The sequence below is a fragment of the Neoarius graeffei genome, chromosome 18 (genome assembly GCF_027579695.1).
Source record: "Neoarius graeffei isolate fNeoGra1 chromosome 18, fNeoGra1.pri, whole genome shotgun sequence".
Lineage (NCBI taxonomy): Eukaryota > Metazoa > Chordata > Actinopteri > Siluriformes > Ariidae > Neoarius > Neoarius graeffei.
In genome coordinates, this window is record NC_083586.1 from 67,852,476 (window position 1) to 67,876,640 (window position 24,165).

Here is a 24,165-nt window from a genome sequence, read left to right on the forward strand (position 1 = left end):
TGTTCTCTCATCTCCTGTCCATGCACGGCTGTAGCATTGTCAGGATTTCAAGTCCTGAGCCATTAAAATAGAATAGAATAGAATATACTTTTGTTGTCATTGCACAGTGGGGTACAATGAAATTGTGGGAGCTCTACTCAAAACAGTGTACAGGAACAAATAATGGAATAAAAACAAAATAAATAACAAACGCAACATATTAAAGGTGGCATTTTCAATGTGCAATACAAGTTAAAACTTTCAAAAAAGTTCTTAAAATAGTGCAATGGTCCTTGAAGCAGGTGAAGGTAGGTGTGTGTGTGTGTGTGTGTGTGTGTGTGTGTGTGTGTGTGTGTGTGTGTGTGTGTGTGTGAATCGAATTAAATTGGGGGGGGGGGAGGTGTCAGTGATTGTTTATGGTGCATATGGCCCAGGGGAAGAAAGTGTTAGAAAGTCTAGTGGTGTGGGATTTGATTGTCCTGACAGGTTAAACAGGTGATGGGGCTGGATGTGAGGGGTCTGAGGTTATTGAATCGACCCTTCTGAGGCAGAGGGACCTTGAGATATTGTCCAGGGAGGGCAGAGAGCAGCTGATGATTTTTTGTGCTGTGTCTATCACTCTCTGTAGGGCTTTCCTGTCCTTTGCTGTGCAGCCTGCATACCACACACATAGACAGTATGTTAGCACAGTCTCCACAGAGGAGTGATAAAAAGCCAGCAGCAGCTTCTTTTCTAGGTTGTCTTTCCTAAGCACATGCAGGAAGCACAGCGGCTGCTGTGCCTTCTTCATGACAGCTGTGGTGTTAATAGTCCAGGATAGGTCAGCGGAGATGCGGGTGCCCAGGAACTTGAATGAGCTAATCATTTCCACACATTCTCCGCTGATGAAGAGAGGGAGTCTGTTCTGCTTTTCCTGAAGTCAATGATTAGTAGTTCCTTTGTTTTATTGGTGTTCAGTAAAAGGTTGTTTCCTGAGCACCAGGCAATCAGTTTTTCCACTCCATCTCTGTATGCAGTCTCATCTCCATCAGAGATAAGCCCAACCATGGTGGTATCATCCACAAACTTGATTGTGTTGGTGGGGTGGGACAGAGTGCAGTTGTACATGTAAAGTGCATAGAGTAGAGGGCTCAGCACACAGCCCTGTGGAGAGCCTGTGCTGAGTATGAGGGTGGAGGAGAGGTGGGGGCCAAGTCTGACCAATTGTGGCTGGTTGGTGAGGAAGTCTTTTATCCAGGCACAGGTGGGGGACGGGATTTATAGGTCAGACAGTTTACTGACTAATATGTCCGGGATGATGGTATTGAAGGCTGAGCTATAGTCTACAAAGAGCATCCTCACATAGCTCTTCCAATGTTCTAGGTGGCTCAATGCTGTGTGAAGTGCTATGGCGATGGAATCCTCTGTCGATTGGTTTGCCCTGTAGGCAAACTGGTGAAGGTCAAAGGACGTAGGAAGGCAGTCTCTGATGTGTTGTGAGACCAGCCTCTCGAAGCACTTCATGACTACAGATGTGAGAGCTATGGGTCTGTAGTCACTGAGACTGTCGATGACTGATTTCTTGGGTATGGGGATGATGGTGGCAGACTTCAGGCAGGATGGGATGGTACCATGTGTCAGGGAAAGGTTGAAGATCTTGGTGAGGACTCCTGACAGCTGGTCTGCACATGCTTTGAGCACCTTTCCCAGGATGCCATCAGGTCCAGCAGCTTTCCTTGGGTTCACTGTCCTCAGTACACATCTCACTTCATGTTCTTGAAGGGAGAGGATGTGGGTGTTGGGGTTGGAGGGAGGCAGTGCATTTGCATGTCCGTGAACCTTGAAGATGGCAAAGAAGCTGTTCAGCTCTGCCAGCATGGTGCTGCCACTGGCGGTTGCTGGAGTATGGTCTTTGTAATTGGTGATGGCCTGGATGCTCTGCCACATCTGCCGTGGGTTGTTGTCTGCGAGATGGCCCTCAATCTTCTTCCTATAGGTGTCTTTGGTGCATTATATGCCTCTCCTCAGGTTGGCTCTTGCAGTGCTGTACAGTGAGCTCTCTCCGGACCTGAAGGCAGAGTTGCGTGCTCTAATCAAAACTTGGACTTCAGACATCATCCAAGGTTTCTGGTTGGGAAAATCTGGATGGGTTTGTCCACTGTGACGGTCTCCATGCAGCTCTTGATATAAAATAGGACAGTATCTGTGTATTCCTCCAGATCCTGCTGTTCAAATATACTCCAATCTGTACATGCAAAGCAGTCCTGTAGTTGAGGGAGTGCATTTTTAGGCCAAGTTCTGATTGTCTGAGTACCTGGTTTTGTTTGCCTTCTGAGGGGAGTATAAGCTGGGATGAGGAGCAGCGAAAGGTGATCTGACTGCCCAAGGTCAGGCAGAGGAGTTGCTCTATAAGTATGTTTAATGCTGGAATAGACATGGTCAAGTGTGTATTTTCCTCTTGTAGAACACTTTACATGCTGGTGGAAATTGGGGAGCACTGTCTTTAAGCATGTTTGATTAAAGTCCCTGGTGATGATGTGGATGCTGTCAGGATGAGCCCTCTGATGTTTGTTTATGATGTGCAGAAGGTGGCCGAGAGCCATGCCAACATTAGCATCAGGTGGGATGTAAACTGCGATGACGATGACTACTGTTAGCTCACATGGCAGGTAGAACAGTCTGCACTGAACTGACATGGCTTCTAGGTCAGGTGAGCAGTGGCTGTCTATTATTTTGCTATTTGTGCACCAATCTTCATGCAGATAAATACACAATCCTCCCCCTTGCTCTTACCAGAGGCTTTGTTTCAATCATAGTGATGGAGTGTGTGGCCTGCTAGCTGTACTGTAGCATCAGGGATTAGCAGGTGCAGCCAGGTTTCCATGACAATCAAACAGCTTTTATAGAGAAGGCAGTTTAAGGCGATCTGTGGTTCCATCTCATCCATTTTGTTTGTGATGGAGCTGGCGTTTGTAAGGAAGATAGATGGTAGTGGAGGTTTGAATGGCTGCTTCCTTAGCCGGGCTAGCAGGCCTGCTCTGCATCCCCATTTCTGCTTCCTCTCTCTTTGCTGCTTTCGTTGCCAGCTGGACCCAACAACAATCCATGGAGATCCCAGCAGTCTTGCTATCTCCATCGGGATATTGTGTGTCTATAGAAACATTTGTGACTGCAGTATTTAGCTGTAGTCCAATGTCTACCAGGGCCTGATGATATGTTTTATGTCCATGACAGAACATGACGAACAAGAGTAGAAACACACAAAAAAAGTACACCGTAATAGAGAGCTTTGAGCCACTGTGTCCATGTGCGCTGCCGTCTTGGTTAACTTAAATGATTAAAATGATCTGTTGTGCCACCCTGGAGCCACTTCATACATCTTGAAGAGAAGAGAATGAAAGACTTACTTGTTCTCCTTTAGCACCTTTACTTCCTTTCTGTCCTGGACGTCCGACTTCACCCTATCACACACAAGCACACATTCAAACCAATATCTGCAAGCAGCAATGAGGCCAAGTAGACCAGCAAGGCACAGATGCCCTGGAAACTTCATTTTGCCAAGGGCACTCACAGCAAGTTTCATGTCAATTGAAATCGAGATTGGCTGAGATATGAGTTCACTTCCTGTTTGGTGACTTCACTGCTGAATTCGTTAGGCTGTAACAGACAAACGGTTTTGAAAAAAAAAAATCTGCCTGATGACTTTTGTGAGGCTTTGTCTGAAAATCATCTGTACCAAATTTGGTGAACATTGGACAAAAATTTGTGGTCAGTGAATAATTTTTAAACTGTTCAATAAAGTCCAGCATGGCGGCCGGATCAATTATGTTGACATGAAAAGTTTTCATGCTTCGGCCTTGGGAACTGCCACTGTATCAGAAGACACTATAATTAATTTTTTTAAGCAAAGGCATCAACAATTATTAGTGGCAAGACATTTGTACTTATTGTGGTGTACCCCAGTGGTCAACAAAATAAATTGTTTGCATTTCCTGAAAATGGGGTCCTGATTCCTTCTACCAACTTTGGTGCTTATATATCAAAGCGTTGCTGAGATATGACCTCAGTTCCTGTTTGGTGGATTCACCACCAATTTTCATTGGCTGTGATGAATGAACACTTTTGCAAATCAACAAGGTAACAAATTTCTTGAGGCTTGGTCAGAAGATCATCTATTCTAAATTTGGTGAAGGTTGGACAAAAATTGTTGCCTGTGAAAAATTTTTATTATGTTTGATACAAGGCAATATGGTGACCAATTCAATTACAGTGATATAAAAAGTGTACACACCCCATTAAAATTATAGGTTTTTCTGATGTAAAAAAAAAAGAGACCACGATAAATAATTTAAAAACATTTCCCACCTTTAATGTGACCTATAACCTCTCATCTCATCTCATTATCTCTAGCTGCTTCATCCTGTTCTACAGGGTTGCAGGCAAGCTGGAGCCTATCCCAGCTGACTATGGGCGAAAGGCGGGGTACACCCTGGACAAGTTGCCAGGTCATCACAGGGCGACCTATAACCTGTACAATTCAGTTGAAAAACAAACAAACCTGTTAGGGAGAAAAATATTAAAAATAAAAAACATACAATAAGCTGGTTGCATAAGTGTGCACACCCTTAAAATAATACTTTGTTGAAGCACCTTTTGATTTAATTACAGCATTCAGTCTTTTGGGGTACACACATGCCAGCAATTAAAACGACTCTGATTAACCCCAAATAAAGTTCAGACATTTACTCAGTTGCATCCTCCAGCAAAAGCCAGGGTTCACAGAGAGCTTACAAAGCATCAAAGGGATCTCATTGTTGAAAGGTATCAGTCAGGAGAAGGGTACAAAAAAATTTCCACGGCATTAGATATACCATGGAGCACAGTGAAGACCGTCATCAAGAAGTGGAGAAAATATGGGACAACAATGACATTACCAAGAACTGGATGTCCCTCCAAAATTGATGAAAAGACAAGATGAAAACTGGTCAGGGAGGCTGCCAAGAGGCCTACAGCAACACTGAAGAGCTGCAGGAATTTCGGGCAAGTACTGGTTGTGTACTACATGTGACAACAATCTCCCGTATTCTCTGGACTATGAAGTAGGGTCAAAGAAAAACATCCAGGCCCGGCTAAATTTTGCAAAAAAAAAAAACATCAGCTCTCCCAAAAGCATGTGGGAAAATGTTTTATGGTCTGATGAAACCAAAGTTGAACTTTTTGGCCACAATTCCAAAAGGTATGTTTGGTGCAAAAACACCACTACACATCACCAAAAGAACACCATACCCACGGTGAAGCAGGGTGGTGTCAGCATCCTGTTTTGGGGTTGTTTTTCTTCAGCTGGAACAGGGGGGTTTAGTCAAGGTGGAGGGAATTATGAACAGTTCGAAAGACCAGTCAATTTTGGCCCCAAACCTTCAGATGTCTGCTAGAAAGCTGAAGAGGAATTTCATCTTTCAGCATGACAAATGACCCCAAAAAGTTTTGGAGACCTAAATCCAATGGAGCACTTGCATGTGACGTCACAGCCGATCCAGATTGTGACAGACGCCATCGTGTCGGTCAAACGCCATATTCCGCCTTCTACTTCTACTTCTGGTTCTACTTCTGCTTTTACTTCTACCTTTTCTTCTGGAAAACCCTACTATATACAATTCTACTACAACGGCTGCGGCTACAAGCTCTCCCTACCTGTGCACGTTTTTTATGCTTTTTATGTGTATTTTTGCGTGTTGTTCGTCTGTACCGGACTTCAATATCCACTACAACCGTATGGACTTACTGGACATTGGTTTCCAGCAGAAAATGACGGTTTGTAGCGATTTCCATCACATGCACAACATTCCAGATGAGAAAAAAAACATTCCAGACGAGATAGTGAGACCAGCGGGGTCTCCGTGGATTGTTATTGGAAGCAAAGCTAAGGAGGCGGCGCCGGGAGCAAAAGCGAGGCTGCAGGCAGAGCCGGCCTGTTGACTAAGCTCAGAAAACAGCCACTCAAACCTCCACTGCTAAGCCTCTACCTCTCCAATGCCAGGTAAACAAGACGGACGATTTGAAATTACAGCTGGAATTACCTTATTCTATTCTATAATCGGGCGGCATGGTGGTGTAGTGGTTAGCGCTGTCGCCTCACAGCAAGAAGGTCCTGGGTTCGAGCCCTGGGGCCGGCGAGGGCCTTTCTGTGTGGAGTTTGCATGTTCTCCCCGTGTCCGCGTGGGTTTCCTCCGGGTGCTCCGGTTTCCCCCACAGTCCAAAGACATGCAGGTTAGGTTAACTGGTGACTCTAAATTGACCGTAGGTGTGAATGTGAGTGTGAATGGTTGTCTGTGTCTATGTGTCAGCCCTGTGATGAACTGGCGACTTGTCCAGGGTGTACCCCGCCTTTCGCCCGTAGTCAGCTGGGATAGGCTCCAGCTTGCCTGCAACCCTGTAGAACAGGATAAAGCGGCTAGAGATAATGAGATGAGATGGGAGATTCTATAATCGGCTGGTCAGTGCTATACTCAATACTTAAGTGACTTACCCATCCAGTGAGGATCATTTTCTTGTTTACAAGATGCCACATCTGAGTCGCTGACAAATCCTGAATTTCTGTAAAGATAACTGTCCAGAGATTTATAAGCACGCAGTGCTTCACCACTGAACAGCGAGGGAAAGTTAATGAGGTAATTATACACGTCCAGGTATTCCACCTCTGGCAGTTCCATATCCACTGACACGGTCGTGAAAACTCCGTCTGGAAAGCCATAAGGGTCACTAATCTGTAGATCGTTTATTTTAGACATATATCTAGTTATCTGTTCATTAGAAAAATGAGCCGTGTAGTCCATCGGTTGAAATTGATCCATTCTGTACACAAGTGCAGCAATATTCAGCTGTGCTGTTGACCGACAAGATGGCGGCTGTGTACTTTCCGGTCACGTGACTGCAAGATCTCTATTGAAAATCTGTGGGGTGACCTGAAGAGGGCTGTGCACAAAAGATGCCCTTGCAATCTGACAGATTTGGAGCACTTTTGCAAGGAAGAGTGGGCAAATATTGCCAAGTCTAGATGTGGCAGGCTGATAGACTCCTACCCAAAAAGACTGAATGCTGTAATTAAATCAAAAGGTGCTTCAACAAAGTATTATTTTAAGGGTGTGCACACTTATGCAACCAGCTTATTGTACATTTTTTATTTTTTATGTTTTTCCCCCGAACAGATTTGTTTTTGTTTATCAACTGAATTGTACAGGTTATAGGTCATTGTAGAACCAGAGCAGGTGGGTGGAGCACAGAAGCACGGCAGGCCAGAACTGATTTCTCAGAAACTTTTATTTTTTATGCTGTATATGTGGCTTTTCAGCTCATTCACTCTCTCTCACACACACATACACACACACGCACACATGCATTCTGATCGGGAGAGAGCTCCCTTTCTCTGCTCTCTCTCTCCTTTTATAGGGCACGGTCACTGGGGAAGACACACAAACACAGGTTAAGTCACATCAAGTGCAGTGATTCTGCCACTTACTTTCCCTGACTCCACCCTCCATTCACAGACCGACGCTTGACCATGCCCCCGCTGCCACATACCCCCACCGCCCGACTCAGGCCGGGGAGCCATCCGGCCTGCAGCTGACTCCCCCCCCCAATGGGAGAGGAAATCCACCATGACCATCTGCGCCCCTGGCCTGTGGACCACCTCGAATTTAAACGGCTGAAGTGCCAGCTATCAACGGGTGATCCACGCGTTGGCATCCTTCATGCAGTGGAGCCACTGCAGGGTCGTGTGGTCCGAACAGAGGGTGAAAGGGCACCCCAGCAGGTAGTAGCGGAGGGCGAGGACCGCCCACTTGATGGTGAGGCATTCCTTTTCTATGGTGCTGTACCGGCCCTCGTGCACAGACAGCTTCTGGCTGATGTACAGCACTGGATGGTCCTCCCCCTCCACCTCTTGGGACAGAACAGCCCCCAGCCCTCTGTCCAACGCGTCCGTCTGCAAAACAAAGGGGAGAGAAAAGTCAGGGGAGTGTAACAGTGGCCCCCCACACAGTGTAGCCTTTACCTCAGAGAAAGCCTGCTGGTGTTGCTCCGTCCACTGGACCGGATCTGGTGCCCCCTTTTTAGTGAGAACAGTCAGTGGGCTGGTGACGTCCGAATAATTAGGTATAAACCTACAATAGTAGCCAGACAGCCCCAGAAACTGTCTCACCCCCTTTTTGGTCTTGGGCCTCGGGCAGGCCGCAATCACTGCTGTCTTAGTGATTTGGGGACGCACCTACCCATTGCCCAAGTGGAAGCTCAGATACCGTACTTCCACCCACCCAATCGCACAATTCTTTGGGTTGACTGTGAGACCTGCTTGCCTCAGCGACCTAAGGATGGCCCTTAGGTGTTCTAGGTGTTGCGGCCAGTCATTACTATAAATAATGATGTCGTCCAAGTATGCGGCTGTGTAGGTGGTGTGGGGGCGGAGGACCCTATCCATATGCTGCTGGAATGTAGCGGGCGCCCCAAACAGCCCAAAAGGAAGTGTGACAAACTGGCATAAGCCAAATGGTGTGGAAAAGGCCATTTTCTCTTGGGATAGCAGAGTCAAGGGGATCTGCCAATATCCCTTTGTCAAATCCAGTGTCGAATAAAAACGAGCTGTGCCTAGTCGATCGAGCAACTCGTCAGTACGAGGCATTGGGTACGCATCGAATTTAGACACCGCATTGACTTTTCTATAGTCCACACAGAACCGGACCGACCCATCAGCCTTGGGAACCAAGACCACCGGGCTGCTCCAGTCACTGTGGGACTCCTTGATGATGCCCATTTCAAGCATGGCCTCGAGTTCTTCCCGAACCACCTTTTTTTTGTGTTCTGGCAGTTTGTAAGGGTGGCTGTGCACCACCACCCCCGGGGGTGTCTCAATGTGGTGTTCTATGAGGCGGGTGTGGCCGGGCAGGGGCGAAAACACGTCAGAAAATTCTGTCTGCAACTGGGCGACCTCCGTGAGTTGGGTCAGGGAGAAATGGTCTCCACAGGGGACCGGAGCGGTGGGCGATGTCAATTTTCCTTTTTGAACCTCCGGCCTCAGTTCCGCCTTCTCTGGAACCACTGACACTAATGCCACGGGGACCTCCTCGTTCCAAAGTTTTAACAGATTGAGGTGGTAAATCTGTAATGCCCCACCCCTGTCCATTCGCCGCACCTCATAGTCGACATTCCCGACTCGCCATGTGATCTCAAAGGGTCCTTGCCACCTGGTGATCAATTTGGAGCTTGACATGGGCAACAACATGAGTACTTTATCTCCCAGTGTGAATTCCCTAAGGCGTGTGCCCCTGTTGTACAGATGGATTTGACGTTTTTGGGCCTGCTGCAAATTCTCCTGGGTTAGGCGTGTGTGAGAAGTTTGGCGTGCAGGTCGATAACGTATTGAATTTCATTTTTACTTGTTGAAGGTCCCTCCTCCCAATTTTCATGCAGCACATGTAGAATGCCACGCGGCTTACACCCGTATAATAATTCGAATGGGGAGAACCCCATGGAGGCTTGTGGGACCTCTCGCACTGTGAATAACAGGGGCTCGAGCCATTTATCCCAGTTGCGTGCATCCTCACAAATGTCCAAATTATGTTCTTGAGGGTGCGATTGAACTGTCCAACTAAGCCATCTGTTTGTGGGTGATACATGCTGGTGCGGATAGGCTTAATTCCCAGTAACCCATACAGTTCACGCAGTGTGCGTGACATAAACGTAGTGCCTTGATCAGTCAGAATCTCTTTGGGGATTCCAACTCGGGAGATGATGCGGAAGAGCGCTGCTGCAATACTACGTGCTGAGATATTGCGAAGAGGCACTGCTTCCGCATATCGCGTTGCATAGTCCACCAGAACTAAAATAAAGCGATATCCTTGTGTTGACCGATCTAATGGCCTGACGAGATCCATCCCAATTCTTTCAAACAGGGTCTCAATTAATGGCAGAGGGCGCAAAGGCGCTTTTGGAATGGCCACGGGATTTACTAACTGGCATTCGCGGCACGCTGTACACCACCTACGGACATCGCCGCGAATCCCTGGCCAATAGAACTGGGCCATTATTTGGGCTAGTGTCTTATCCTGCCCCAAGTGTCTGGCCATGGGATTAAAGTGAGCCGCCTGGAATATAAATTCCCAGTGGCTCTTTGGGATTAAAAGGTGTGCTATCGGTTCCTTAGTCTGAGTGTCCTGCGTCACTCGGTATAACCTATCCTTAATAATGGAGAAATAGGGGAAGGATGGGGTGGTGTTTGACTGGAGCGTTTGACCATCGATTACTCTCACTTGGTCAAACGCATGCTGCAGAGTCTCGTCTCGCGACTGATCTAATGGGAAATCCGCGAGGGATTCCCTGAGAGAGGGAGGAGGAGCATGCTGCTCCTCACTCTGATGCGGTGATGACGTAGACGGCTCTGTGACAGCTGCTCCCACCAATGACACTCCGAGACCCCCCCGCTGAACTATGGCAGGCCCCACTCTTCACTAAGTGCGTCACTAATTCCCGAAATCCCGGCCAATCAGTCCCCAAAATTATCAAGTGGGTAAGGCGAGGATTAACTGCCACCTGTACTCTAAATTTCTCCCCTCGAAACAGAATGTGGACCGACACTAAAGGATAGTTGTGAACATCCTCATGCACACACAACACCTTCACCAATTGTGCTCTTCCCAATGCCTCGTCTTGCACCAGGCTTTGGTGGATTGAGGTCTGATTACAGCTGGAGTCCACCAAAGCCTGATACGTATCTCCTTGGATACTCACCAGTATGCGATACACTCAGGCCCAATCGAGGGCGGTCCCAGGCACGTCGGGGATCCAGACCACCGCGCCCACCTCCATCGCCAAACACTGATGCTGGAGGTGCCCCGGCTCCCCGTAGCGCCAGCATACCGGCCCAGGCTCTCCCTCTGCAATGGTGTTTCAGAGCTCACTCACCTGAGGGGGGGAAGACACAGACACGGAAGTAGGAAATGGTAGGGCACCGCGGTTGCAGCGGGCCGGCTGGGGTGGAGCCGGCCCCCGCCTCCGTGGTGGGGGAATGGGGTGAGAACGAGAAACAGAAGGAGAGAGAGAGAAGAGAGGGGAGAAGAGGAGACATGCTGTCCTGCCGTAGGAACAGCCGCCATATGGTCCTCCGCCAGCTCGATGGCTTGATCCAGCGACGCCGGGCAATGACACTGGACCCACTCCACTGTTCCTTCTGGAAGTCGGGCAATGAATTGTTCCAGTGCCACCAGGCCAATGATTCCCTTGGCGTCGCGGTTGTCGGCCCTCAGCCACCGCCGGCAGGCGTCCCGGAGTTGCTGGCCAAACGTGAACGGCCGGCCGACCTCCTCCAGGTGCAGCACGTGGAAGCGCTGCCGTTGCTGCTCCGGGGTGCACCCCACACATTGGAGGGCAGCCCTGCGGAGGTCAGCGTAGACCAGCCGGCTGTTGGCGGGGAGCTGTAGTGTGGCCAGCTGCGCCTCGCCCATTAGCAGGGGGAGGAGGCGCACCGCGCGCTGTTCCACCGGCCAACTCCATACCTCTGCTGCCTGCTCAAAAAGAGTGAGGAAGGCTTCAGGGTCATCATGCAGACCCATCTTCATTAGGGTGAGGTGGGGAGGGTCTGCGGCGGTGGTGATGGTGGACCCCGCCGACGCGAGCAGGTGCCAGAACGCCTGGCGATCTTCCTGCTGTGCCAGCACCAGGGCTTTGAACCGTTGTTCCTGCTCCTTCCGGACGGCAACCAGCACCTGGTGCTGGCTCTGTTGGGCCAAGGCGAGGGCATGGACCAGGTCCTTGAAGGGGGAGGACTCCATGGGGCTGTCTCCTTCTGCACTCCATCCTGGGTTTTGGCACCACTGTAGAACCAGAGCAGGTGGGTGGAGCACAGAAGCATGACAGGCCAGAATTGAGTTCTCAGAAGCTTTTATTTTTTATGCTGTCTATGTGGCTTTTCAGCTCATTCACACTCTCACACGCACATGCATTCTGGTTGGGAGAGAGCTCCCTTTCTCTGCTCTCTCTCTCCTTTTATAGGGCATGGTCACTGGGGAAGACACACAAACACAGGTTAATTCACATCAGGTGCAGTGATTCTGCCACTTACCTTCCCTGACTCCGCACTCCATTCACAGAATGACGCTTGACCACGCCCCCGCTGCCACAGTCATATTATTTGTGGGAAATGTTTTGAAATTATTTATCGTGGTCTTGTTTTTTTACATCAGAAAAACCTATAATTTCAGTGGGGTGTGTACACTTTTTAAATCCACTGTATGTTGACTTGACAAGATGTCACACTTCAGCCTTAGGACCTTCCACAGTATCAATTAACAATTTTTTTTAAGGCAAACACATCAACTGTTATTAGCCAAATTACATGTTTACTTAATGAAGTGCCCCCTAGTGGTTATATGAAATAAAAAAGAAAATGCTTTTGTGCTTCTTCAAAATGTGTTCCCAAGTCCATGTACCAAGCTGGGTTTTGATACTTCAGAATGTGGCTGAGATATGACCTCACTTCCTGCTTGGCTGCTTTGCCAACAATTTCTGTTGGCTGTGAAAAACGAATACTTTCGCAAATTGAAAAGCCAACAAATAACTTTGGTGAGGCTTGGTCTGAAGATTGTCTGTGTCAAAGTTTGTGAAGAATGGACAAAATTTGTGCCTTATGAAAACTAAGTATTTTTGAAAAAATCCAAAATGTTGGAAAATCCAATATAACTGAAATTGAGGTCATTGGGTGTGTTGAACTTGGCTTGAACTATAGAATCAAACGGTGCCTGATTTTTGAAAGTCAGACATCTCATCTCATTATCTCTAGCCGCTTTATCCTTCTACAGGGTCGCAGGCAAGCTGGAGCCTATCCCAGCTGACTACGGGCGAAAGGCGGGGTACACCCTGGACAAGTCGCCAGGTCATCACAGGGCTGACACATAGACACAGACAACCATTCACACTCACATTCACACCTACGCTCAATTTAGAGTCACCAGTTAACCTAACCTGCATGTCTTTGGACTGTGGGGGAAACCGGAGCACCCGGAGGAAACCCACGCGGACACGGGGAGAACATGCAAACTCCGCACAGAAAGGCCCTCGCCGGCCCCAGGGCTCGAACCCAGGACCTTCTTGCTGTGAGGCGACAGCGCTAACCACTACACCACCGTGCCGCCCCAAAGTCAGACATATGGTTCAAAAATTAAATGCATAAATGCACCTCCAAATTTAACCCATTGGTTGTGCTAGCTACAGCACTCGAGGTGCAAAGATGAAACTTGGTGAAAAGACACAGATGACTGTCCCCAATCAGTGTGCCAAATTTCAAAACTTTTTACCATACAGTTCTATGGACTGTCATAGACATGCTAGCCAGAAGAAGAATATGAATAATAAGAATATGTAGGTTTCTACATATTCTTATTATTCATATTCTTCTTCTGGCTAGCGTGTCTATGACAGTCCATAGAACTGTATGGTAAAAAGTTTTGAAATTTGGCACACTGATGCCTTTGCAGATTTTCTGCTTGTTCCCCCAGAATATAAAGAAATAGAAGTATAAGCATATAAAAAAAGTACACAGATGTTACCTTATCTCCATCCTCTCCTGGGGGTCCTGGAGGACCAGTGGCTCCGGGAAAACCCACAACTCCCTGCTCTCCATCTTGTCCTGCGTGGCCTAATGGACCCTTCTCTCCCTAAACACACACACACACACACACACACACACACACACACACACACACACACACACACACACACACAGAGACAATGATGTATGGAGTTTCTGTAAGGACACTACTTATGTGATAATCTATGTTTATCAGTTATATAATTTAATCATCATATTTTAACACTTCGTTGTCATGGTGATTCAAAACATCAGACAGAATCTGACTAAATAAGTAACAGTTCAGGATTAATGCTAACACCCTCAAAGTAAAGGCAAAATAAGACGACTGTCTTTTAAGAAATTGTAATATTTAGTGTGTGTCACACCTTCGCACACTCGAGCCTCGTGCAACTCGATTGGAAGCTCATGTCCACGCGCAGGGAGCACGTTGCATGCACCCTTAAACGCATCATTTAACACACCTATTGCTTATTTGGAGCACAATCAGCATGTGCTCATATGGACACTGTTTACTCACAAACTTTGCAAAGTATTATCACTATCACGAGTATCATTATCACGATCACATTTGTTTCTAGCCATGTTTAGTACTCTGATCAATGACTCTGCTTTATGACTCTGCTTTCTGTTTGCTTTTGGTTTGGTTTTGTTACTCTGACATTGCCTTACATTTTGTTTTTGTAACTAGTGCACCTGTAAATAAACAGTTTCCTGCATTTACATCCATCTACTGCCACTTACCTGACAGAATAGTTTGCCTCAAAAATGGATGTAGCGGGAAGGTACAAGCATGCCATGCAGTCCCACACTAATGTCACGGTGCTTAACCCGGGATCCATGTGCTTTCTCCAGTGGCTGGGACTGGACATACTGGTTCAATATGATGTGGTGGAGCAGCCACCCAATGGATTTTTGCTGCAGTGCCTCTTCTTTCATGAATACTTGGTGAAGCCTAAACCTCTGGGGAACTGGTGGGTCAGCTGCATGATTTATTGGCTCATCCGACCAGCACACCGGTGAGCCAAACACATAGTCAGCATGCAGCACCTATGTCTCTGGAGTGCCAAAACATTCAGTGAGGAGTTCAAAACCTGTTCCAGGCTTCTAGGAAGTTCCAGGAAGTTCCAAATTCCAGACTTCCAGGAAGGAGGACCCCCATAAATTTTTTTTTTGGGGGGGAGGGGGGCTGAAACTCAGGAGGCCAACAGGGCAGCCTCCACTCCACTGCCCACTCCAGATCCAGCACCATGGCCCAACAGGGTGGCCTCTGCTCCACTGATTGCTCGGTCATCTGGCTTTGAGTACATCATTGCTCTGTCGACAGGCTTCAGCGGGGACGAAGTCATCGCTCCACTACCAGGCTTTGAAGAGGTCATCGCTCCACTGACAGGCTTCAGCGAGGATGAGATCATCGCCCTGCCACTTGACTTCAGCTCTTCATCCCTCTGCCTGACTTCAACAAGGACATCCTCCCTCAAGCAAAGCCCAGGTCAGGTCCATGCCAAGATCAAAGCCCAAGCCCATGTCCAAGTCCATGCCCATGCTAACCCCAGAGCCCATGCCAAGATCCAAGTCCATGCCAAGGTCAGAGTCCAAGCCCAGAGTCATGCCTGAGGCCATGCCCATGCTGATGTCAGAGTCCATACCCATGTTCGAATTCATGTCCATGCCAATGCCAGAATCTATGCCCATGCTCAAGCCTAGAGTCATGCCTAGTCTGGACCCCAAGCCCAAGTCCATGTCCTGCCCAGAGCCCTCAACTATGTCTAGGCCGGAGCCCTCATCTGAGCCCATGTCTGAACTCATGTCCATACCTGAATCCATGTCCAAGTCCACAAGTCCTAGTCTGCGACTGTGCCTGCATTCCTGACCATCTTAATGCTGCTGTTCAAGGCCTGACACAAGCCCAAGCCCCCGCTGAAGCCCAGGTTCCGGTGTCACATCAGCCCAGAGCCAGAGCTTAGCTCTGAGGGGATGTTTTCTCATGCTAAGCCCTTTACCTTCAGGCAGCCCAAGGAGGATTTTAGCTCCTGGAGGAGTTCTTTGGGGGGGTTCTGTCATGCCTTCGTGCATTCGAGCCTGGTGCAGCTCGAGCAGCAGCTCATGTGCATGCGCAGGGAGTGCATTGCAGATGCCCCGAGATGCATCATTTGACACAGCTGTTGCTTAATTGGAGTGTTGTCAACACAAGCTTATAAGGACACTGTTTACTCACAGACTTTGTGAAGTATTATCACTATCATGAGTATCATTATTATGGTCACATTTGTTTCTAGTCATATTTAGTAGTCTGATTAATGACTTTGCTGTATGACTCTGCTTTCTGTTTGCTTTTGTTTGTGTTTTGTTACTCCGACCTTGCCTTACATTTTGTTTTTGTAAATAGTGCACCTGTAAATCAACACTTTCCTGCATTTACATCCATCTACCGCCACTTGCCTGACAACTAGCTAACATTCCACTGCATGACAGATAGCATATGGACCTTAATAGATAACATTACTTGGTTAATCATTACATTTTAGGCATGCTAACAGTATACATGCTAATACTCCACATGCTAACACTATTTAAGCAGTGACAATTAAATTGATGACTAATCAGAACACATACAAATACTGAGTCATTTTATTAAATACTGTATGAATATCAGTTTAACCATTCTTTTTATGCCTAATGGATTTATTTGAATATACTAATTAACAGAAAGAGGTGGGGCTGGCTTACTGGCTCCCCTTTCTCTCCTGTTGGTCCTAGAGGGCCAACTGTTCCGGTTGGTCCAGGCAGACCAATTGCACCTGCCAAACCAGGAGGACCTCTCTCACCTGTAGCACCCTACAAAGAGACAGACAGAACAGACAGACAGAGAGGGATACAGACAGGCAGAGAGAAACAAACAGACAGGAAGACATAAAGACAGAGAGACAAACAGAAAGGAGAGTGAGACAGAGAAACATACAGACAGAGAAAATGATAGACCCACCAGAGAGAATGACCGAGAGAGAGAGAGAGAGAGAGAGAGACAGACAGACAGACAGACAGACAGACAGTTTTATATATCCTCCCTCTCTCATTAGCAGAGAAAATCAGATAGAAGACCAGAGTAAAAAATGTACATACAACAGGTCCGGGTGGTCCGACAGGTCCTGCCCCTCCCTTCAGTCCTGCTGGCCCCTACAGGACACACATCACAAGACCAAGCAACAGCCAATCAAAAACCTCTATCTCATCTAACATATACTATTAATAACTTTTAAGCCCGCCCACATTTTAATTGATATTTTAATGCCAGCTGGCTCCCTCAAGTATAGTCATAGCAAGGTCACCATGGAACCCGCAGCTCCACGGCTACCACGGAAACCCTTCAAGCCAGATGGGCCGCTCTTCCCCACTGTTCCTGTGCCACCAGGATCTCCCTGAACAATACATAGTGTGAGACACAAAGCTATAATTTTGGGAAACCTTCTTGTTATTGAGACAATGAAACATCATTTCAAGAAACACTAATAAAATAATTTTATTTTGTCTTTAATTCATGGAGACAGACTCATCCAAATTTAATACCTGCCCTTCAGTCATTAATTTACTTCATTTAAGGCTGAATATGATAAATGAATTTATTTCAATTGACTACACCCACAACAGCTTGTAATTATCTCTGTTTGTAGATGGAAATCAGACCTTTGACCCTTCTTTGCCAGCTGCACCAGGTAAACCTTGCTCTCCAGGTGGTCCTGTGGACCCTGGGTGACCCCTTTCTCCTATTGGTCCAGTTTCTCCAGTTTTCCCCTAAAACCAACAATAAGAGAAAAGGAAAGAGTAATAAAGTTTGTGTGGCCTATATAGCAAAAAAGCTGTGTGGTTTGGGACATGTAAGCTCACCTGAGGTCCCACCACACCTGCAGGTCCAGGGGGTCCTGTCTTTCCCTGGAAACCCTGCAAACAGGAAACAGGCAAATAGCTGTGAAAACCACCATCCAGTTACACACTGAATTACAGCTGTCAATATTTCAACACATCAGCATTCTCAAAACCCCCAGCATTTTTAATGTGTGATCTGTCTGATGTTTAAATGAGCTCACCGGCTCCCCCCGCTGGCCTGGGTGACCCGGTAACCCATCTTTACCAGCAGGACCCTGAATAATAAAACAGAAACACTGAGTCATATGATCACAGTGTGAATTTGGGCATAAAGAGATAATACTGACATTGAAGCCTTAATTATCAGAGTTTGTTATTATGTACAGGACAGATAAACCAATGTCTACATGTGTAACACATACAGACAAATGATTCCTTTTGTTTTAGACAGACAGACAGAAAGAAAGAATAAATAAAACATACATGCAAGCTCCATAATAGATTTCTTCCTTCCTCCCTGACTGCTGATGACTTTGCCACTTTCTTTGACAAGAAGATGAACTAAATCTTTCCCACCTACCCCTATTCCTACAGCAATCACTATTCCCTCAAGACAATTTCTCCTCTTTCTGCAGAAATCTTGTTGATTATCATGACCAGCAATCCCACCACCTGTCAACTGGATCCCATCCCTTCTACAATACTCTAGACCATTTCACAAACCCTTTTATCTGCTAATGTACTTACTACCTTCAAGACAGGATGCTATACCCATTCTGAAAATCCCATCAGAAATCACCAACTATCAACCAGTATAACTTCTCTCATTTTTTCTAAAGTTCTTGAATGTGTCATATACAATTTATTGTCTCCATATCTTACCCAGAACAACCCCCAAAATCCTAACCTAGCCCTCAACACCAGCTAAGTTCCTGGGCATCCACTTTACAGAAGATCTGACATGGTTGCTCAACACTGCCCACCTAGTTAAAAAGAGTCTAACAGAAACTGTTATTCCTGAAGAAACTCAAGAAGGTCCATCTACCTCCACCACTCTTTACACACTTACCAGAGAGAGCACCATAGAGAGTATACCTTAGCACCATAGAGAGTATAACCCCTTGGAACATAATGTGTACAACTGTACACACGAAGTTCCATAGCATGACGTTCCATAGCATTTTTCCTTGTGTCCAAAGGGGATAATCTTCTACTGTGGAACAGTGTAATTTGCCAACTGCACTGCTGCAAACCAGAGCGATCTACACTGAGTGGTGAAAGCAGCTTAGTTAATCACTAGGACTGAGCTCCCTAACCAAGACTCCACTGACTTCAGGAGACTCCAAGGAAAGCTTGTAGCATCATCAAAGACCTACAGTGGTGCTTGAAAGATTGTGAACCCTTTTAGAATTTTCTATATTTCTGCATAAATATGACCTAAAACATCCTCAGATTTTCCAAAAGTAGATAAAGAGAACCCAGTTAAACAAATGAGACAAAAAATATTATACTTGGTCATTTATTTATTGAGGAAAATGATCCAATATTACATATCTGTGAGTGGCAAAAGTATGTGAACCTTTGCTTTCAGTATCTGGTGTGACCCCCTTGTGCAGCAATAACTGCAACTAAATGTTTCCGGGAACTGTTGATCAGTCCTGCACACTGGCTTGGAGGAAGTTTAGCCCATTCCTCTGTACAGAACAGCTTCAACTCTGGGATGTTGGTGGGTTTCCTCACATGAACTGCTCATTTCAGGTCCTTCCACAGCATTTCGATTGGATTAAGGTCAGGACTTTGACTTGGCCATTCTAAAACATTAACTTTATTCTTCTTTAACCATTCTTTGGTAGAATGACTTGTGTGCTTAGGGTCGTTGTCTTGCTGCATGACCCACCTTCTCTTGAGATTCACTTCATGGACAGATGTCCTGACATTTTCCTTTAGAATTCACTGATATGATTCAGAATTCATTGTTCCATCAATGATGGCAAGCTATCCTGGCCCAGATGCAGCAAAACAGGCCCAAACTATGATACTACCACCACCATGTTTCACAGATGGGATAAGGTTCTTATGCTGGAATGCAGTGTTTTCCTTTCTCCAAACATAACGCTTCTCATTTAAACCAAAAAGTTCTATTTTGGTCTCATCTGTCCACAAAACATCTTTCCAATAGCCTTCTGGCTTGTCCACATGATCTTTAGCAAACTGCAGATGGGCAGCAATGTTCTTTTTGGAGAGCAGTGGCTTTCTCCTTGCAACCCTGCCATGCACACCATTGTTGTTCAGTGTTCTCCTGATGGTGGACTCATGAACATTAACATTAGCCAATGTGAGAGAGGCCTTCAGTTGCTTAGAAGTTACCCTGGGGTCCTTTGTGACCTCACCGACTATTACACGCCTTGCTCTTGGAGTGATCTTTGTTGGTCGACCACTCCTGGGGAGAGTAACAATGGTCTTGAATTTCCTCCATTTGTACACAATCTGTCTGACTGTGGACTGGTGGAGTCCAAACTCTTTAGAGATGGTTTTGTAACCTTTTCCAGCCTGATGAGCATCAACAACACTTTTTCTGAGGTCCTCAGAAATCTCCTTTGATCGTGCCATGATACACTTCCACAAGCATGTGTTGTGAAGATCAGACTTTGATAGATCCCTGTTCTTTAAATAAAACAGGGTGCCCACTCACACCTGATTGTCATTCCATTGATTGAAAATACCTGACTCTAATTTCACCTTCAAATTAACTACTAATCCTAGAGGTTCACATACTTTTGCCACTCACATATGTAATATTGGATCATTTTCCTCAATAAATAAATGACCAAGTATAATATTTTTGTCTCATTTGTTTAACTGGGTTCTCTTTATCTACTTTTAGGACTTGTGTGAAAATCTGATGATGTTTTAGGCCATATTTATGCAGAAATATAGAAAATTCTAAAGGGTTCACAAACTTTCAAGCACCACTGTAGATAGAGGGGTGGCACAGTGGTTATCACTATCGCCTCACAGCAAGACAATTCTGGGTTCACACCTCATGGTCAACTGGGGCCTTTCTGCATGGAGTTTGCATGTTCTCCCCATGCTTGTGTGGGTTTCCTCCAACAGTCCAAAGACATGTGGATTAGTTCAATTGGCTATTCTAAATTGCCCATAGGTGTGAATGGTTCTTTGTCTCTGTGTAGCCCTGCAATAGATTGGTGACCTCTTCAGGGTGAACCCAGCCTCTTGTCTGAAGTCAGTTGGGATTGACTCCAGCTTGGCTCCAGGATGGATAGATAGAGAATGTGCACTTACATTTGGTCCCTTTGGTCCGATCTCTCCTACACGGCCCTGGGGCCCTTGAGGTCCCTGAACGAATCAATCAATGGAATAGAAACGGATTACTCACAGATCTGTGTGTACATGCTGTGTATTTAGGGTGTGTGTATACACACTCTTTCTCCTGATGGTCCTAGAGGCCCGTCTTGTCCGGCTGAGCCCTTCAAGACAAACATATTAGAATAATACACAAATCCAAATTTATAGATTATATAAAACACACATGAGAGCTGAGAGTTACAAACTGAGCTCATACTCATAAAATTTTATTAATACAAATATATGTAGGCAATTTTAATATAAACACTATAACATGGCAGCAAAAGGGTTTGATAAAGCTAAATATGAAAAATATCGCAGGAAAAGTGTAATGTTAGCAGTGTTATCAGAAACAGATGATAGGCTGAGGAAATGTAAACTTGGGGAAAGTTTATGGAAAAACAGAAAAGTTAGTTCAATTTCCAGAACATGCATAAAAATATACTTGAAATGATAAAATTATTGTCCTGTGTACACAAATTTTAATTCAATATAACAAAAATGTAAATTTAACACAAGTAGGCAGGTATTGTTGCTGTAGCCTTCACTGTTTTATTTAAAAAAAAAAACTACTTTAAATTACATGTTAACCTTTTCTCCTGATTTTCCAGTTGGTCCTCTTGCACCTCGTGATCCCCGAGCACCCTGTGGGTTGCACACACACACACACACACACACACACACACACACACACACACACACACACACACACACTACTGTTAGCTGGGACTCCACTGGATCAGTCTTAAAATGAAATTTTGCTATTTCAAAAAGAATTTATACTTCAGGTGGATAATGAGGAGGACTGTAAAGTGGACAGTGACATGGACAATGAAGTGGACAGTGAAGTGGATGGTAAAGTGAAGAGTGAAATGGACAATAAAGTGGACAGTGACGTGGACAATGAAGTGGACAGTGAAGTGGATGGTAAAGTGAAGAGTGAAATGGACAATAAAGTGGACAGTGAGGTGGATGGGAAAGTGAACAGTGAAGTGGAAGGTGAAGTGGAAGGTGAAGTGTGAGGTAAAGTGGACAGTGAGGTGGATGGTGAAGTGGACAGTGAAGGGGAAGGTAAAGTGGATGGTGAGGTGGAAGGTAAAGTGGACAGTGAGGTGGATTGTAAAGTGGACAATAAAGAGGACTGTGAAATGGAAGGTAAATTGAACATTTAGATGGAAGATAATGTAAACAGTGAGGTGGAAGGTTAAGTGGACATTGGAATGGATGGTAAAGTGGACAGTGAGGTGGAAGGTAAGTGGACAGTGAGGTGGATGGTAAAGTGGACAATAAAGTGGACCATAAAATGGACTGTGAGATGGAAGGTAAACATTTACCATAGATGGAAGTTAGTGTTCAGTGAGGTGGATGATTAAGTGGACAGTGAAGTGGAAGGTAGAGCGTGAAGTGGAATGTAAAGTGGACAGTGAGGTGGATGGTAAAGTGAACAGTGATGTGGAAGGTTAAATTGACTGAGGTGGAAGGTAAAGTGGACAGTGGAGTGGAGGATAAAGTGGAAGTGAAGTGAAAAGTAAAGTACACAGTGAGGTGGAGGGTAAAATGGACAGTGAAGTGGAAGGTAAAGTGGACATTGGAGTGGAAGTGCATGGTGGGGTGGATGGTAAAGTGAACAGTGAAGTGGAAGTTAATGCAGACAGTGAAGTGGAAATAAAGTGGACTGCTAGATGGAAGGTAAATTGAACATTTAGATGGAAGGTAAAGTGGACAGTAAAGTGGACAGTAAAGTGGACAATGAGATGGAAGGTAATGTGGACAATGAGGTGGATGGTAAACTCAACAGTGAGGTGGAAGGTAAAGTGGACAGTGGGGTGGAAGTACATGGTGGGGTGGATGGTAAAGTGAACAGTGAAGTGGAAGTTAATGCAGACAGTGAAGTGGAAAATAAAGTGGACTGCTAGATGGAAGGTAAATTGAACATTTAGATGGATAGTAAAGTGGACAGTAAAGTGGACAGTAAAGTGGACAATGAGATGGAAGGTAATGTGGACAATGAGGTGGATGGTAAACTCAACAGTGAGGTGGAAGGTAAAGTGGACAGTGGGGTGGAAGATAAAGTGGAAGTGAAGTGGATGGCAAAGGGGACAGTGAAGTGGAAGGTAAAGTGGAAGTGAAGTAAAAAGTAAAGTGGACAGTGAGGTGGATGGTAAAGTGGAAAGTGACATGGATAGTAAAATGGACAATAAGGTGGACTGTGAGATGAAAGGTAAATTGAACATTTAGATGGAAAGTAAAGTGGACAGTGAAGTGGAACGTAAAGTGGACAATGAGGTGGATGGTAAAGTGGACAATAAAGGATGGTGAGATGGAAGATAATGTGGACAGTGTCATGGATGGTAAAATGGACAGTGAGGTGGAAGGTAAAGTGGACATTGGGGTGGAACATGAAGTGGAAGTGAAAAATAAAATGTACAGTGAGGTGGAAGGTAAAGTGGACAATAAAGGCCAGTGAGAAGGAAGGTAATGTGGACAGTGAGGTGGATGGTAAAATGGACAGTCCGGTGGAAACTAAAGTGGAAGTGAAGTGAAAGGTAAACTGGACAGTGAGGTGGAAGGTAAAGTGGAAGTGAAGTGAAAAGTAAAGAGGACAGTGACTTCTCAGCATTTAAGTCTAGGCTGAAAACATATCTGTTTAGTCAAGTCTTTTGTTAATGGTGTTTATGAGGCAAAGTAGTAGATCTGGAGGGTCCTCAAACAGAGTGTTTTGGTAAACTGGGATGTATGGATGCTGTCAGTCCCCACTCGCTTGCTCACTCGAGTTTGTTGACAGTGTAGTGGCTGCTGCTTTATGTCCCGGGGCTCCCTCATGCCTGTGTTCCCTTCTGGCTCTCCCCTTTTAGTTATGCTGTCATAGTTAGTTGCTGGAGTCCCTGCTTGTACTCAGTGCAATATGTATACTGTTCCTACTTATTCAGGTGACATTGGGCATAACTAACAACCTGTGTTTTCTCCCCCCCCCATCTGTCCCTCTGAGTTACATGTCGGTCCTGGGATCAAGATGCTGGGCGGCATGGTGGTGTAGTGGTTAGCACGGTCGCCTCACAGCAAGAAGGTTCCGGGTTCAAACCCAGCAGCCGGCGAGGGCCTTTCTGTGCAGAGTTTGCATGTTCTCCCCGTGTCTGCGTGGGTTTCCTCCGGGTGCTCTGGTTTCCCCCACAATCCAAAGACATGCAGTTAGGTTGATGTGGGGCAGCCTTGGGCTGAGGTGCCCTTGAGCAAGGTACCATTGGTACCGTACCAAACCCCTGACTGCTCCCTGGGCGCTCTGGGCTGCCCACTGCTCTGGGTGTGTGTGCGCGCGTGTTCACTGCTTCAGATGGGTTAAATGC

At 46.0% G+C, this 24,165-nt stretch overlaps 1 protein-coding gene across 1 annotated transcript in view; it reads right to left on the reverse strand.

Annotated features, from left to right (window-relative positions):
* col5a3b (collagen, type V, alpha 3b) overlaps positions 1-24,165 on the reverse strand; it is a 120,769-nt gene that overhangs the window by 29,117 nt on the left and 67,487 nt on the right. The window contains exons 33-43 of the mRNA XM_060899323.1: positions 21,413-21,466; positions 20,899-20,943; positions 20,759-20,812; positions 17,677-17,730; positions 17,477-17,530; positions 17,276-17,383; positions 16,921-17,010; positions 16,715-16,768; positions 16,322-16,429; positions 13,551-13,658; positions 3,366-3,419 (exon numbers count right to left, since the gene is read on the reverse strand). Coding sequence (XP_060755306.1) covers positions 3,366-3,419; positions 13,551-13,658; positions 16,322-16,429; positions 16,715-16,768; positions 16,921-17,010; positions 17,276-17,383; positions 17,477-17,530; positions 17,677-17,730; positions 20,759-20,812; positions 20,899-20,943; positions 21,413-21,466 — 783 coding nt within the window. The remainder of the gene's footprint in view (positions 1-3,365; positions 3,420-13,550; positions 13,659-16,321; positions 16,430-16,714; positions 16,769-16,920; positions 17,011-17,275; positions 17,384-17,476; positions 17,531-17,676; positions 17,731-20,758; positions 20,813-20,898; positions 20,944-21,412; positions 21,467-24,165) is intronic.